General features: G+C 42.8%; 1 protein-coding gene across 1 annotated transcript; it reads right to left on the bottom strand.

Annotated features, from left to right (window-relative positions):
* Positions 1-335: 335 nt before the first annotated feature.
* LOC307213506 (cysteine-rich venom protein triflin-like) lies at positions 336-11,898 on the bottom strand (the record flags this gene model as incomplete). Its single annotated transcript, XM_079971423.1, has 8 exons — positions 336-424; positions 868-956; positions 3,258-3,352; positions 4,358-4,506; positions 5,723-5,826; positions 10,493-10,623; positions 11,455-11,516; positions 11,877-11,898. 8 exons carry the CDS (start codon positions 11,896-11,898, stop codon positions 414-416), a joined length of 663 nt encoding a protein of 220 aa, XP_079827549.1. The 3' UTR covers positions 336-413.
* Positions 11,899-17,063: the final 5,165 nt, after the last annotated feature.

The raw sequence follows: 17,063 nt of genomic DNA, 5'->3' as shown, positions 1-17,063 counted from the left end.
TCCCCCTTCCATTCCAGGCTTCCTGTATCCACATTTACTCAGCCATACACTGCATCCCTCTTGGGATCTTTTGCAGGTGTGCATCCGTGTGCCTTTTATTTCTCCTGTGACTCTTTAGACCCTACACCCCAACTCCCGCCCCCCATTAGGCAAAAAGAAAGAATGAAAACATCCATGCATGCAAGACTTTTTATGAGTTTTCCGTTTCAAAAACATGTTAAGAAATTTCATTTAGACGGCATCTGTCAGAAGAAACTGGAGGATTGTATGATTTAAGTGAGAATGCAGAGTTCAACGAAGATGATGAACGCCCCAAGAGGGACCTCCTATGTTATTTCTTGCATAATTTCCTATTTATTGCATCCTTGTGATTTCACTACAGCTTCACAGGTGATGTTCTTATCTCTATATTTTCAATGATTGGCTAAAAATGAAAAGGACAAGAACACATCAGAGTTAACACCTCCAAGGATTCAAACTCCAGGGACTTTTTCATTTTTAGTTGACATAGTGGAGTTTAAGATCAAAACTGAAAGTGATTTAAAAGAAAAAGAAGAATATGTAAAACATTATTCAGCAGTTGTTTTAATGAATGTAGGAACTGAATTAGTAATTAGTTTAGCAATCCTGGCTGTAACCCAGAATAAATTGGGCATGTTTGTAAGGGTGGATGTGCAGGTCATGAGAACATTTACACAGACATCCTGCAACCACCTACAGAATAAGGAAGGTTATGGGGTCTACAATCTTGTGCACATCTACTCAGGAATAAGCTTCCATCAAATTTACTGGGACCCATTCTTATGAAGTGCCCTTTCTAAAGTACAAAAAGGCATTATGATAATATTTGAAGTTATTTCTACTCACTGCATAATCCATTGTCGCATGAGCCAGGGCAGTCCCCACAAGGTGACCCAGACTTATATGGGGTTTGAAGTGATCCCATCATGTTCCCTCTGGAATGATAAATAAGATAAATAAGAAGTAAACAAACAGGGATACATTTGTGCTTTCTGTTCTCAATTAGAAAAGTATTTATGCATATTTTTAGAAAGTTGCTTTAGTCTACTGTTATATTAACCTTTTGTGTGTTGTAAATTATTGTTCTTAATTTTTCCTTAATTTTATTGTTCAAACTGCTCTGACATTTTTTGACAATCAAGCAGTGCTCACATTTTTGAAATGAATGTGAGGAATAGGTTTGCACGATGGATTTTGCTGAAGCTCCAAGCCTAAAATGAATTGAGCTCATTCAGGTGGATTGGGGCTTCAGCTGAGTCGGGTGGAGACAAGGCCAGCTGGGTAGCTGGGAGGAGGAGACCACTTTCCAGCAAGGGAAGACATTCATACACTGAAACTGAGCAGGACTGAACCCTCCTGCCTCTGCAATGCAGCTGCCAGGGTAGAATGCAGAGAGAAGGAGGGGCAGCAGCTCCTTCTGCCTCCCAGATATATTGGCCTATTGTTCTAGTCAGATGCAGGAAAAAGGAGACTGGCCAACTCACTCTTCAACTGAAAAAGTCTGGGAAAACTTGGAAGTAGGTTTATGATGAGAAATTAGTTTCTAACATGTACAAATCATTGTTAGGCTGGGAAACAAAGGATGAAATGGTTAAAATAACAATGACTAATTGTGCTAAGGATGTTGGACATAATATAGATATGGCTGCCTGGGAAGAGCTTTGGAAAACAGGAATGAAATTTACAGCATGTTATGGCTTAAAAGAAAATTATTACAAGATGATATATAGATCATATTTAACCCCAAAGAAACTAGTTCAAATGTACAAAAATGTTTCAAACAAGTGTTGGAAATGTAATGACTGTGAGGGGTCATTTTATCATATGTGGTGGACCTGCAGGGAGGCGAAGGCCTTTTGGGACGTGATATATAATGAAATTAAGAAAAATAAATAAATTGGCTTTTCCCAAGAGGCTAGAATCCTTCCTACTGGGGATACTAGACAGAAAAATTCCAAGGGAAGCCTCAATGGTATTTATGTATGTGACTACAATGGCAAGGATTCTCAATGCACAGAAATGGATGGAGGAGGGAACACCCTCAAAGGAAGAATGGTTGATGAAAGTCTGGGAATACACAGAGATGGCAATACTGACAGCACTGATAAGAGACACAGATTTCAAATCCTTAAAGAAGACTGGAAACCCTTTCTAGTCTACAGTGGTACCTTGGGTTACATACGCTTCAGGTTACAGACAGAAATAGTACCTCGGGTTAAGAACTTTGCTTCAGGATGAGAACAGAAATCGTGCTCCAGCGGTACAGCAGCAGCAGGAGCTAAAGTGGTGCTTCAGGTTAAGAACAGTTTTAGGTTAAGAACAGACCTCCAGAACGAATTAAGTACTTAACCTGAGGTACTACTGTATTAAAAAAATTATTCCCCATATGCAAAGACCACATTGGGGTTTGAAGTGTCAGAAAATAGCCGAATATATTAAGAAACATGTTAAAGAGGGTGAAATTATATAAGACAGAACCTTAAAATGCAATTGTATGTAATCTGGGTTACAAACATCTATGTTTTGTGAATGGGAAGTCAATAGTTTTGTGACTTCCCTGCCTATTCTCCTGAGGAATATAACTGTGACTGCTCCTGTGAACGAGGAAAAAATTGGGCTGAATGGAATAAGCCTCCCAGAATCTCTACACTAGTTGTGGGTGGCAAATGGAGGTTTTCTGCCAAATATTTTCTGGGGTGGCACGGGATTTCCCCAGGATTTTTAGAGTTGGCATAAGGAACTTGATATGGTTAAGGTCTGACTGGATCCTCCCTGATGGTGAAGTTAGGGAGTCCATTTCACTGAATATTCAGTGCAATGAACATTCCGGAATGAAAGTCTTCAACTGTTTAGGAGGATCCAAAGGGAGCGGGGTGGGGTGGAGGTTTCCATAAAATGTCAGAAAATTCTTTTCTGAGGGGTTTTGACTTTGTCATTAAAAAAATAAATCCACTGTTGCTTCCTTATTTTTTAGGCAAATAGCCCAAAGGTAATAAGGACTTTGTTGTTTTTGTTTTATGGTTGGTTGGCAGCCATTGAAATGCAGAGTTAATACAGTACTAGCGTGCTGCCCAAGTGTCCTGTGGCTCTTATGAGGGTTCTTTTATTCAGGTTTTTTTTTTTTTTGTAATATATAAAAGGAAAACGGATATGAAACATAAATCCTTTGGAGACTATGGGTAACAAACGACAAACAAACAAACAAACAAACAAACAGATAAATAAATAATACATACGCAGGACAGTACTGGCAAACGTAGAGGTACTTCATTCTGCTTTGAGGACAATGGGCATCATAACAACCAATTAGGTGAGACTTGTGCCAAACCACCTGTAAGTATAAGATCATCCACACAAGAAAACATATTGGAATCTGTTTCTGTAGGAATGGAGAATCAGGACAGACAAGGAGTTTGATGATCCGAGAGACGTTCCTTTCGGCAAGCCTCCAGAATCTCTCTTTTATTGAGTATTAAAAACATTGCCACCAGTATGCTAGTGGCTGATTGGTTAACATTTGCATAAGGCGGGTACAAGGCAGGATTACATATACACATTAATCTTTACTAGTTCAAAGACTGTTAAACAAGGTAGAGCTTAGACAGGTATGAAAGCTCTTAATCCACTTATAACTAAGATTGATTATAATACGTCTAAAGCAATTACTAATGTTATGATCATAACATAAGAGCACCTAATCAATTATATATTGAAGAAGAATATATCAGGGTAAACTTTAGATGAACTAAAGAAAAGAATGTGTGCCTGATACATCTTTGGTATGTGCAAAGAGGGATTAGAAAGATAGCTATAGGATTAAAAGGTGAGTGCAGTAGTGATTCTCAGAATCTCCCAGAATGCCACACAGAAAAGAACCAATGTTTTACTATACTGGTATAGAAAGAGAACATCCTTTCAGTTTCCATGGCGAGCAAGGAAAACATACCATACATTTAACAGCTTTTTTAAAGAAACACAACCAAAATATCATCACTTTGTGTTGTGTCTAATTGAAGCACCCTCATTTTTCCCTTCAAGGAAAGGAAGTTTGAATAAGCTGTGAATGAGAATGGCATCCGAAGAAAAAACAGAAAGAAAGGCACAGCAGAGATAAGGACTATCTGAACAGAGATAAGGATTATCTGAACTTCTGTGTGAAAAATATGGAAAAAGTACTGGGTGAAACGTGAGGGAAAAACCCACCTCTTTTCGGTTTCCTTTTTTCCTTCTGTGAGGTCCCAGGCAGCAGCAAGCCAAGATGTGAGTGGGCTGTCAGGCATGGATTGACTAGCTGAACCATGCGCTTGAGAAAGATACAAAACGGTGTTTGAGTTACCTGAGTGTAATGGCCAGTTACGGTCCCTGGACGGACTGCTCCAACACCATACTTGAAATCTTTCACCTCGTTGTACCAAGCTTGAATCACGTCATTCCATGGAGTAGCGTGAGATGATGCATATATATTTTCACCACATGAAATGCCATCTATAAGTTGAGATGGGAAGCATTTACAAAACTCATGATTCCTGATCTAGGAAATTCTGTAAACAAGAGGAGTCATTCAATGCTTTAGGGGAACATGCTGCAACAGGTAAAAGCTTCCAGTTACAGATAGGTAGCCGTGTTGGTCTGCCATAGTCAAAACAAAATAAAAAAATTCCTTCCAGTAGCACCTTAAAGACCAACTAAGTTAGTTCTTGGTATGAGCTTTCGTGTACATGCACACTTCTTCAGATACCTGAAGAAGTGTGCATGCACACGAAAGCTCATACCAAGAACTAACTTAGTTGGTCTTTAAGGTGCTACTGGAAGGTAAAAGCTTGTTTATTCCAAGCAGAATTTGTCCCCCCACTCACAAATCTGTCTGGTTACCTAGTTGGTTAAAGCTACTCACATCTGAATGCAAAATAATTATTCTAAAGCAAAAGTTACACCTGTTTTGTTGTTAGCACATGTATATTTGCCTGTAAATGTCTTTTCTAAAAGGCACTCGCTCTCTGGGGGTTTTAGAATTACTGCAGTGGTGTGTGGTCAGTGGACTAGGCAAGTCCCCATAAGAGTTCAAGAGCCCTCCTGACACCTTTCCAAAGCCCACCTGGCATCTTGTCAGACATCTATCTCTATCTCTATCTCTATCTCTATCTCTATCTCTATCTCTATCTCTATCTCTATCTCTATCTCTATCTCTATCTCTATCTCCAGTCTCCCATCTCCCATCTCCCATCTCCCATCTCCCATCTCCCATCTCCATCTATCATCTCCATCTATCATCTCCATCTATCATCTCCATCTCTATCTCTATCTATCATCTCCATCTCCTTCCATTACTGTGATTAACAAGGCAGAGATATTGAAGTTCAAAAGCAAAATGTTTCAGGTTTCACCTTCTTTAGAACACCTGAGGGAGGAGGAAGCTGCAGTGTACTGGTCCTCTGTGCTTAAAAAGTTATATGTATCACAGGTGGACACAGTGTGTGTCGAGGCAAAGCTTAGCTGATGAGAATGGCATGTGGAATTCTGACTTCAGATGTTAGGGAGAATTGGAACATTCCTCTCCATTGTTCCTCTTTCTGTGGGATTCCTTGAGTATTTTTAATATTATGCTCAGAATGACAATTGCGGAGTCAGTGCAACAATTGTGAATGTATATTAGATGTGGGTTAGATTTTAGATCACCCTCAATTTTTTGCACAGTGCTTACTGACAGATGTACTTGCCGGCAACTCTTTGGTTACTTGGGCTGTGAGCAAATTGACAGTTGCTTGCCCAGCGTTTTGCATTCGCTTCAGCAGCCGAATTCCATCTCTAAATGAAAAAAAAAAGTAGTAAATATGTGAATGGACACATTCTCTAAAAATGGAGAACATCATACACCTCTGATTTCTTCAAAATTTCATGTTTTCTGTTCTAGAATCAGTCACCAACCTCAGTCCCTGGATGATCTTAAGCATTAAGCGAAAGGAAAGTCCAATGCTGTAAAGAAAAATATTGCATAGGAACCTGGAATGTAAGAACCATGAACATGGGTAAGTTGGAGGTGGTCAAAAATGAGATGGCAAGAATAAATATTGACATCCTGGGCATCAGTGAACTAAAATGGACGGGAATGGGTGAATTCAGTTCAGATGACCATCATATCTACTACTGTGGGCGAGAAACCCGTAAAAGAAATGGAGTGGCCCTCATAGTCAACAAAAGAGTGGCAAAAGCTGTACTGGGATGCAATCTCAAAAATGATAGAATGATCTCGATACGAATCCAAGGCAGACCTTTTAACATCACAGTAATCCATGTTTATGCACCAACTACTGGTGCTGAAGAAACTGAAATTGACCAATTCTATGAAGACTTACAACACCTTATAGAAGTGACACCAAAGAAGGATGTTCTTCTCATTATAGGGGATTGGAATGCTAAAGTAGGGAGTCAAGAGATAAAAGGAACAACTGGCAAGTTTGGCCTTGGAGATCAAAACGAAGCAGGGCAAAGGCTAATAGAGTTCTGTCAAGAGAACAAGCTGGTCATCACAAACATGCTTTTCCAACAACACAAGAGACGACTCTACACATGGACATCACCAGATGGGCAGCATCGAAATCAGATTGATTATATTCTCTGCAGCCAAAGATGGAGAAGCTCTATACAGTCAGCAAAAACAAGACCTGGAGCTGACTGTGGCTCAGATCATCAGCTTCTTATAGCAAAATTCAAGCTTAAACTGAAGAAAGTAGGAAAAACCACTGGGCCGGTAAGATACAATCTAAGTCAAATCCCTTATGAATACACAGTGGAAGTGAGGAACAGGTTTAAGGATTTAGATTTGGTGGACAGAGTGCCTGAAGAACTATGGATGGAGGCTCGTAACATTATACAGGAGGCAGCAACGAAAACCATCCCAATGAAAAGGAAATGCAAGAAAGCAAAGTGGCTGTCCAATGAGGCCTTACAAATAGCGGGGGAGAGAAGGCAAGCAAAATGCAAGGGAGATCGTGAAACATACAGGAAATTGAATGCAGATTTCCAAAGAATAGCAAGGAGAGACAAGAAGACCTTCTTAAACAAGCAATGCAAAGAAATAGAGGAAAGCAATAGAATGGGAAGAACCAGAGATCTGTTCAAGAAAATTGGAGATATGAAAGGAACATTTCGTACAAAGATTTCCATAATAAAGGACAAAAGTGGAAAGGACCTAACAGAAGCAGAAGACATCAAGAAGAGGTGGCAAGAATACACAGAGGAATTATACCAGAAAGAAACGGATGTCTCATATACCCCAGGTAGTGTGGTTGCTGACCTTGAGCCAGATATCCTGGAGAGTGAAGTCAAATGGGCCTTAGAAAGCACTGCAAATAACAAGGCCAGTGGAAGTGATGGTATTCCAGCTGAACTATTTAAAATTTTAAAAGATGATGCTGTTAAGGTGCTACACTCAATATGCCAGCAAGTTTGGAAAACTCAGCAGTGGCCAGAAGATTGGAGAAGATCAGTCTACATCCCAATCCCAAAGAAGGGCAGTGCCAAAGAATGCTCCAACTATCGCACAATTGCACTAATTTCTCACGCTAGCAAGGTTATGCTTAAAATTCTACAAGGAAGGCTCAAGCAGTATGTGGACCGAGAACTCCCAGAAGTGCAAGCTGGATTTAGAAGAGGCAGAGGAACCAGAGACCAAATTGCAAACATGCGCTGGATTATGGAGAAAGCTAGAGAGTTCCAGAAAGACATTTACTTCTGCTTCATTGACTATGCAAAAGCCTTTGACTGTGTCGACCATGGCAAACTATGGCAAGTTCTTAAAGAAATGGGAGTGCCTGATCACCTCATCTGTCTCCTGAGAAATCTCTATGTGGGACAAGAAGCTACAGTTAGAACTGGATATGGAACAACTGACTGGTTCAAAATTGGGAAAGGAGTACGACAAGGCTGCATTTTGTCTCCCTGCTTATTTAACTTATATGCAGAATTCATCATGCGAAAGGCTGGGCTGGATGAATCCCTAGCCGGCATTAAGATTGCCGGAAGAAATATCAACAACCTCAGATATGCAGATGGCACAACCTTGATGGCAGAAAGTGAGGAGGAATTAAAGAACCTTTTATTGAGGGTGAAAGAGGAGAGTGCAAAATATGGTCTGAAGCTCAACATCAAAAAAACGAAGATCATGGCTACTGGTCCCATCACCTCCTGGCAAATAGAAGGGGAAGAAATGGAGGCAGTGAGAGATTTTACTTTCTTGGGCTCCATGATCACTGCAGATGGTGACAGCAGCCACGAAATTAAAAGACGCCTGCTTCTTGGGAGAAGGGCAATGACAGGCCTAGACAGCATCTTGAGAAGTAGAGACATCACCTTGCCAACAAAGGTCCGTATAGTTAAAGCTATGGTTTTCCCAGTAGTGATGTATGGAAGTGAGAGCTGGACCATAAAGAAGGCTGATCGCCGAAGAATTGTTGCTTTTGAATTATGGTGCTGGAGGAGACTCTTGAGAGTCCCATGGACCTCTCCATTCTGAAGGAAATCAGCCCTGAGTGCTCACTGGAAGGACAGATTGTGAAGCTGAGGCTCCAGTACTTTGGCCACCTCATGAGAAGAGAAGACTCCCTGGAAAAGACCCTGATGTTGGGAAAGATGGAGGGCACAAGGAGAAGGGGGCGACAGAGGACGAGATGGTTGGATAGTGTTTTCGAGGTTACCAGCATGAGTCTGACCAAGCTGCGGGGGGCAGTGGAGGACAGGAGTGCCTGGCGTTCTCTGGTCCATGGGGTCACGAAGAGTCGGACACGACTAAACGACTAAACAACAACAAACCATTACCTTTGCCTGACTCATGCCAGCCATGCTTAATGATAGTAAGGTAAAAAAGGTAAAGGACCCCTGGACAGTTAAGTCCAGTCAGAGGTGAATATGGGGTTGCTGTGCTGATCTCACTTTCAGGCTGAGGGAGCCGGCATTTGTCCGCAGACAGCTTTCTGGGTCATGTGGCCAGCATGACTAACTGCTTTTGGTGCAACGGAACTCCGTGATTGAAACCAGAGCACATGGAAACATCGTCTACCTTCCCGCAGCAGCGGTACCTGTTTATTTACTTGCACTGGCATGCTTTTGAACTGCTAGGTTGGGCAGAAGCTGGGACAGAGCAATGGGAGCTCACCCTGTTGCATGGATTCAAACTGCTGACCTTCAGATTGGCAAGCCCAAGAGGCTCAGTGGTTTAGACCACAACGCCATCCACATCCCTAGCCAGCTTTTAAACCCTGGTTAAGATGGTGAGTTAGGTGCTCTCAGCTACTCATTGGGATGTGCACACATTACCATTTACTTGGGTTCCAGTGCACCCCAACCACTGGGCTTTGAATCTATGGATGCACAATGTTATTCATATTCCAAACGTATGCTGCCATTTCTTGTGCTTTGGTGTGTTTCCCTCCAAGTCAAATTTGGCCTGATGCGAGCATTGTAGCCTTGTCCCACTTCTAGTGAAGCCCTGGTGTGTACATTAGAGACACTGATGTTTACTTCTGGGGTGGTGGCCCTACATGTCTGACATCAGAGTTCCCCTGTCTCCCTCCTCCCACACCTCTCTTGCCAGGAGCGCCCCTTCCTTTTCACAGAAGACAGCCTCCATTCCACCTGCCACAGCTGCTTGCTGGGGGAGAAAAGTCTGCATGTTTAGGCAAAGTTGTGGTGGTGAGGCTTGGGCCACAGAACTCAGGACACATTGGACTCAGCTACATTAGTACAGAAAAAGCATTTTAAATGTGTTATAACACTGTGACCCCAGATGACCCTGTAGAATTCCATCTTTCGCCAACATGATTTCCCATTATGAGGTTTACAACACGTTTTCCTGAAATGCTTTTTTGAGGTGTGTAGATCCAGCCATTATATAGCATACCCTCCAACTTATTCTAGCCTAAATCCGGGGCACCCACCCCACCCACCCAGGCCCACCATCACCACTGCCACCCCCACACGACTTCCCTGCTCACCCCAAACCCACTCAGGCCACTTCAGCACGCATTGCTGCCCCCACCCCCCGGCTGCCTTAACTTGGCTGGTTGGGTTTTCTCTTCACCACCTCGGCTGCCACCACCGTGAGGTTTTTTTTGTATGCTTATTCTTAGATCTTATTAGGACTTATGTGGGGAATATTTAATTTTGTTGTATATGTCTGGATGTGTTTTATTCTTTGCTTATGACAAATTTTGTTATATTTATCTAATTATGTAAATTGCATTGAGCATGGCTTGAACGATGGAATAGTGACATATGCATAAATGATGATATGCAAATATGTGCCCACTTTTTGTCCTCTTCTGTCTTTTCTAAAACGATGTGTAAGTGGCATTCAAGCTGTTGTTGAATCTAGTCCTATCCTTGAAGATTACTATGAGAGGGTGAAGAACAAAGGTTTTCTGCCTGCAAGGAGGTGTAGTATCCCTGGAAAGCCTTTGCAAGGCCCCTGACCTACATGAATCGGGCCTCTTCCTTGCTTACCATCTTCAGCATGTTGCTTGCCGGTGGCTGCACTCCTCTCCGCAGGGCATTGTGCTTGTCAACAATCTGATTTCGCTCAGCTGGTCCAATTCCTACTGCATGTGCCTGAAGTAAGAGAACAAGTAATATTCCTCTTGTCTTTATTTATAGGATTATTTTTCATTATGCTAATATAATTTTACCACTGTTTCTCTAAGAATCATGAAAAAGTGCTTTGTAGGCCCCATTTGCCTCTGTCAGGCTGCTCTGACCTAAATGAAATCTGAATTGTAAACTGTTGGATAATGCAGTGCCACCAAACTCTCTTTGGCATATTCTGGATCAGTGGTGCCGGCTTGCGCCTGCAACTGTGGGTGCCTGAGGCTGTGCACTGTCATCATGCCCTTCTGGTGTGTGAGCTCTATGTCACCCCCCCACATGCTGACATCACTCATACGCATAATGCGGGTGCAGTGAGGCACTGCACACACACCAGGGGCATGATGACATAGTGCACATGTCCCCCGCAGCATGCATGCGCAACCGAGCCTGGCTCCCTCATTTAAAATGTTGTGGGAGCCATGGCACCAGGGCCCTGGGCACCCAACACCTGTGCTTTGGATAAGTCTACAGTTACTGAAAGAAAAAAGAGACTTGCCATTAGTTTAGTGGAATTGAAAACCACAACATCCTTAAAGAATCGAGATTCAATCAAGTTTTTAAAAAAATACAGTTACATTTGTTTGGACTTCCCCTTAAGTATGATATTTTTCAAGTTCATTGTGTTCCTGGATGAAGCAGTAAAACACATTTTGACTGATTAAAGAGAATATTTTGGTTGCCCCAATCCAATCTTAGATTTGAAAACAACCCAACCAATTTTAGTAACACTTTCCCGCCTACTGATTTAAAGGGGAGAGAGTTATGCATGGATGCCTGTGTAGCTAAGAAACTTACTTTTGAAGCAGGTTGTTGTAACACAGCAGCAAAACTCAGCAACACAATGAGAATGATCATCTCTGAAAACAAAATAACAGCAGGGGTTTTACCTTACATTTGCTTTTTGTATATAGAATGTACTTATTAAGACATGGCACCCCTCTCCTGAGTGCTGGTTTAGATTCCAAACTGCTCACGTGGCAGCTGTCGAGAAGTCGATTTCTGCTTCCCGGAACAGGGCTGGTCAGGTCGCAGATCAGGATCTGCTGGAAGATCTCTGGATGGTTTGCAGAAGATGGATGAGGGTTTTGGACTCCCGGTTGTTTAACAGCGGCAATTCATTGCTGAATTGTACAATGTAAATACAATGTTTAATATAGATTATAGCATACTAATCCCCCACAAAGAGAAACATCAGGCTGTTAGAAGGAATAACTGACCTGTAGTAACTTGGATGTACATGTTCCTTAAAAGTCATTCCCACTGGAATGGGAATCCCCAAATAAATGCTCATAAAACGGCAGCCTTGAAATTGCTTTAATCACAATATCCTTCCCCCTGGGGGCTCTGGGTCTTTTAGTTCTGTCTGTGATCTCCAGACTGAATTGTGAGCACCTGCTGAAAAGTATAGTTCCCAGGATTCTTCTCGGGGAAGGTATAAATGTGAAATTCGTAAAATATACATTAGATATATCCCTAGCATTATATCCATTGAAGACTATGGTAATGCTCTTGCATATTACGATCCCAAGACCTCCCCCAATAAATAAAGACAAAATTTACACAGAATTTAGTTTAAGGTTATTGGCATAATATTGGCCACAACTGTTAGGATATTTCCGTTCCACCTCAAAAGGGAGCAGGATGTTTGTGTCACAGCCTGCGTATTTCCTGTTCACAGGATGTTTCTGTTGTGTCTTTGCTTTCGTCTCTCTCTGTGCCTGAACACGCAAACAGGCAGACATGTTTTTTTCCTTTGTTCTGACCAACGCTGAATAAACTTCTAAATAATGCTCTCCTGTGTGCATCTTTCGCTGTGCGAGTTCTGCTGATAGAGTGTGCATCAGCTCTGGAATGTGGCAAGCTATTTTCTGGAGCTCGTGTCGCTAATTGCTGATACTGTATCTACGGGAGATCGATGGATCGTCCGGAGGTGACGTGGGGGCCATGATGGGCCATATCTCCCTGGCAGTATCCCAACAACAGGTTTCGGGCCCAGATTCACGGCACTTACAGGAGAGTAAGACTGCGTTGAGGTATGTGGGAAAAGCAAAAGCAAATAAGGCTTTTCTGTTTGCCGCGGCAAGAGTCTTTGATGTCCGGCTGGCCTAATTGGCCTGGGAGTCGAGCCAAGCAGGCTTCGTGATTAATGGGTGCCAAGATAAGGAGTCTCTGAAGTGAAAAAGACTCACGGCTCAAGTGAAGAGCTGGAATGGAGTTTTTACAAGCTTCTGAAGCTGCTGAGTGCCCAAAGTTAAATCGGCACAATTATGAGACTTGGGCAAGTTGCTGTGAGAGCTTGCTTCATCAGTTTGGAGCGTGGCATACTGTGTGTGAAGCCCCTCCAATTCCTCTGACAGATAGATGGAAGGCCCAACATTCAAAGGCCATAGACGTAATAGTCTTATCCGTCTCTCTGGAGGATATATCAACACTGGCTGGCAACACGACTGCATGTCAGATGTGGAATGCTTTGAAAGTAGCTCATCTGGAGGACTTCCGGGTTAGCGCCATCGGCAATGGCGGCGTTCCTCTGACTGAGAGGAACCCACTCCATGGAATTCGGGTCGTGCCGCGGCGGCAAAGGCGGAGACCCTTTAGAAATCCCAGGCGGATGAAGCCTGGGAACGTGGGATTCGGCTGACACCAGGAGCGCCCCCCCTACCCACAGGGAAGTCCCTTTTCGGGGGTTCCGAAGTGACGTGGGGTGAGCGGCGTGGTGTTTTGAATCGACCGCTATTTTTACGGAGTGAAGCTGCACAGCCGTTGCCGGAGAGCGCTGACTTTTTCTTGTGGACAATTGGATTTCAAACAACAACCCGTGAGTAGAATGGAAATTGGATTTTTAAAGTTTTTTTTAAAAAATTGGCACCGATCGGTGAAGGTCTAAACAGGAAGTCCGCCTCCCCTTTCTGTAAATAAACTGAAGCAAAGAACCTGTCAACTAAGGTCATGGAGAGTCTTGTGTAAAGGATCTAAATTCCACTGATTGAAACCACTATCAATATGTTTTTTGGAAGCAGGGGAGCCTGCAGGAGAAGGTTAAAATTCGGGAATTGAAGCACCACTTCCGTATACCCAGGAGTGGTCTGTGAGAGCCCGCTGATGGTGAATAGACAAATTTGACAGCTGTAAAGTTAGCTGTCAAGATACAAAAGAAGGACTTTGTTTCTACTGTCTGTTTTTGTTACAATCTTGCCTTTGGAAAGAAGGAAGGAACTGTTACAATTTATCGTATGGGACCTTTGGGTCTGTGCTGGAAGGAGTGAAAAGGAACTTGAATCCCTCTAGAGGGAGCTTTGGGACATTGTCGGAAGGAAGCAGCTGGAAATTGCTCTTAAAGATAAAAGCCTTGAGAAACTAGTTTTTGACCTTGGACTGTTTAAGGATGGCGGTCGGGAAGGAAATCAACTGTGAACAGGACATTTTATCTCTTGGGAAAGCAGCACGATCAGATAAATGTTTTGGCTACTAATGTTGTAATCTTGGGAACAAAAGTGGTATTAGTAAAGAAGTTGACAAGAACTCGGCACAGGAACCTACTTCAACTGAACAAATTGAAAAAATTGAGAAGGAGAATCATGTTGCGATTAAAGTGATGAAAAGGGGAGCCGTAACCCTACAGAGGCAAACGGTGGACTACAATTTGAGGCCTTATATGATGGCAACTAGGAGAAGCAAATTTTTGGAGATGGAAGCCTGGCTTGGTTTGGAAAATGAAAAATGGAGAGATCACCCTATGTGGAGATCAAATGACCTTTGGGATACAAATCTGAGCCAGGTGGAGGTTGGAGCTTTGGGGGCCTTTGGATTTGAAAGGAGTGTGAAACAAGATTTGGAATATCCTATAGGCCCTATTTTCAACTATGGAAGGAATATGGTTACCGTTGGGCTGGAGCTCCCCCGAGATCTGTTTTTCAACACCAAAGATTATCAAAAAGACCAGCAGAGGGGACATGAAAGAGACTTAAGAGCCTCGGACTTAAGATTTCCGGGTTGATGGTTTTTCGAGATTGATGGAACTATGGCCAGGGGCTGAAACCGGGGAGGGGATCTGGTGGAAGAAAATTGGGAATTTAAAGTGTATATAATATAATTTGGTGTTTTTTTTTGTTTAATGAGAGATGGGAAAATCGTGGAATGGAATCTCTTTTGACCCTAGGGGAAACGTTTTAAGAATAAGTACAGATATATAAGTTTCAGTGAGAAATAAGATTAAATAAAGTAAAAGTGGATGATTATTTGGTGAAAGAAAGAATGGAAAATTATAGTATATTAAGAAAAGATATAAGGATAAAAATAAGATGAAGGATTTGCTGAAATACCTATATGAATTAGAATATAAAGAGGGAAATTATAGTATGCTAAGTTAAATTATTAGGATAAAAACAAAGTTGGCACTTCCGGAGGCGGCGCGAACGGCAATGGCTGCCCTTTCCTAGCTGGGGAAGGGAAGCTCCGCCGAAAAAGGGTCTCCCGCTGCGGCGAAGCGGAGACCCATTCTGGAAAACCACAGGCAGCAGAAGCCTGTGGTCTTGGGATCCGGCGGGCGCCAGGAGCAGCCCCCAAAACGTTGAAGGAACCCCGTAAGGGGCTCCGGATCGCGGAGGGGGTTTTTATTATATAAAAAATATAATAAAATTTCATTTTTTAAAAAAGAAGAAAGTAGCTCATCTGCTGGTCATCCCAGCCCAGAGTTCTAAGTGGGGGGAAAATGTGGGAATTTTCCAGATTTACCCAGAGGAAGATAAAGGTGATGTGAAAAAAGCAGATGATGTTGAGGAAGCTGAGTAAGCTGATGATGATGATGATGATCAGAGTTCAGATTCCAGTTCAGTGGGCGGCGCTGCTGCTGATGTCAGCGACAGTGATGACACAGCAGACCACAGGAGCGCAAAGGCCTCAGTCAGACCATCTGATGCATCTGACAATGAACTGGAAGAACCACTGTTCACCATTGGTCACTTTTCTCCTAAGAAGGAGGAGATGAGTCCAGAAGACTTGCGTCTAGTACGCAGGTCTGAAAGGGCGACCAAAGGCAGACCTCCAAAGAGATTTGCTGATGAGTTTGCTAAGACAGCAACTGCTGTTCTTAGTAGCTCAGAGAAGGTATGGGAATCTTCAAGCTTCAAAGAGGTTCAGGAGTTAACCTCTAAAGATGCTGAGCCTTGGCTTAATGCCATGAAGGCTGAAGTTGATTCCTTGAATAGGAACCAAACTTGGGAGCTGGTACCGGTAGTCCCAGGAATGAGACTGGTTGGCAGCAAATGGGTCTTCAAGGCCAAGACAGACCAGAATGGCAAGGTTGTCAGACACAAAGCCAGATTGGTTGCCAGAGGTTTTTCACAGGTACCAGGACAGGATTACCACGAGACCTACTCACCCACCATCAAATATGAGAGCATTCGGCTGATGCTCAAGATCACTGCAGAGGAGAAACTGCATGTTTCCCATCATGACATTAATACAGCTTTTTTGTATGGGATTTTGGGGGAGCTGTTTATGCTTCCACCTGATGGAATGCAGATACAGAAGGGAATGGTCTGTAAACTGCGGAAATCCTTATATGGTCTCAGGCAGAGTGCCAGGTGTTGGAACACAAAACTCACTGAGACTTTGCTTTCTCTAGGTTTTCACTAGGGCAAAGCTGATCCATGTGTGTTTGTCAAGGGGGGGGGCAAAACAAACTGTATTGTTTATGTTTTGTTGATGATCTTCTGATGTTTTGGAAGAATCAGGCTTTTTATCAAAGCACACTAGCTCAACTGAAGGAGCACTTTGACATGAAGGATCTTGGTGAGGTATCCAACTATCTTTCTCTGCAGGTGGAGAGGGACCAAGCAGGTAATTTTCTGATACACCAAACACAGAAAATTGCTGATGTATTAACCAGGTTGAATTTGGTTGATGCAAACCCAGCAGACACACCGATGGTGACAGGTTACCAGGTAGATAGTACTGCTGAAGCGTTTTCTGACACTATGCTGTACAGATGCATTCTAGGCAAGTTGAATTTCATTGCTAGATGCTCAAGACCTGACATAGCTGTAAGCACTAACCTGCTTAGCAGACATGCTAACAATCCTACTGTTCAGGATTGGAAAGCTCTGAAGCGCATAGCCCGCTATTTGAAAGGGACTATGCACTACAGGCTGAGGTTCACCAGTCAGAAGACTGGAGGTCTTGAAATCTTTGCAGATGCTGGTTTTGGAAGTGACACCACGGATGGTACAAGCACTCCTGGAGTATGCTACATGTACCACCACTGTCTGCTTGACTGGCTGTGCAAGAGGCAGACGACAGTAAGCCTAAGTTCCTGTGAAGCAGAACTCAATGCTCTGTCATTTTCACTCATGGATTGTGAATGGTTGATGCAACTGTTTAAGGACATCAGAGTTTCTGTGAAA

The sequence above is a fragment of the Podarcis cretensis genome (genome assembly GCF_951804945.1).
Source record: "Podarcis cretensis genome assembly, chromosome: 3".
In the NCBI taxonomy this organism is placed as follows: Eukaryota; Metazoa; Chordata; class Lepidosauria; order Squamata; family Lacertidae; genus Podarcis; species Podarcis cretensis.
The sequence above is the reverse complement of the archived record's forward strand: the minus strand, read 5'-3'. Positions and strand labels throughout refer to the sequence as shown.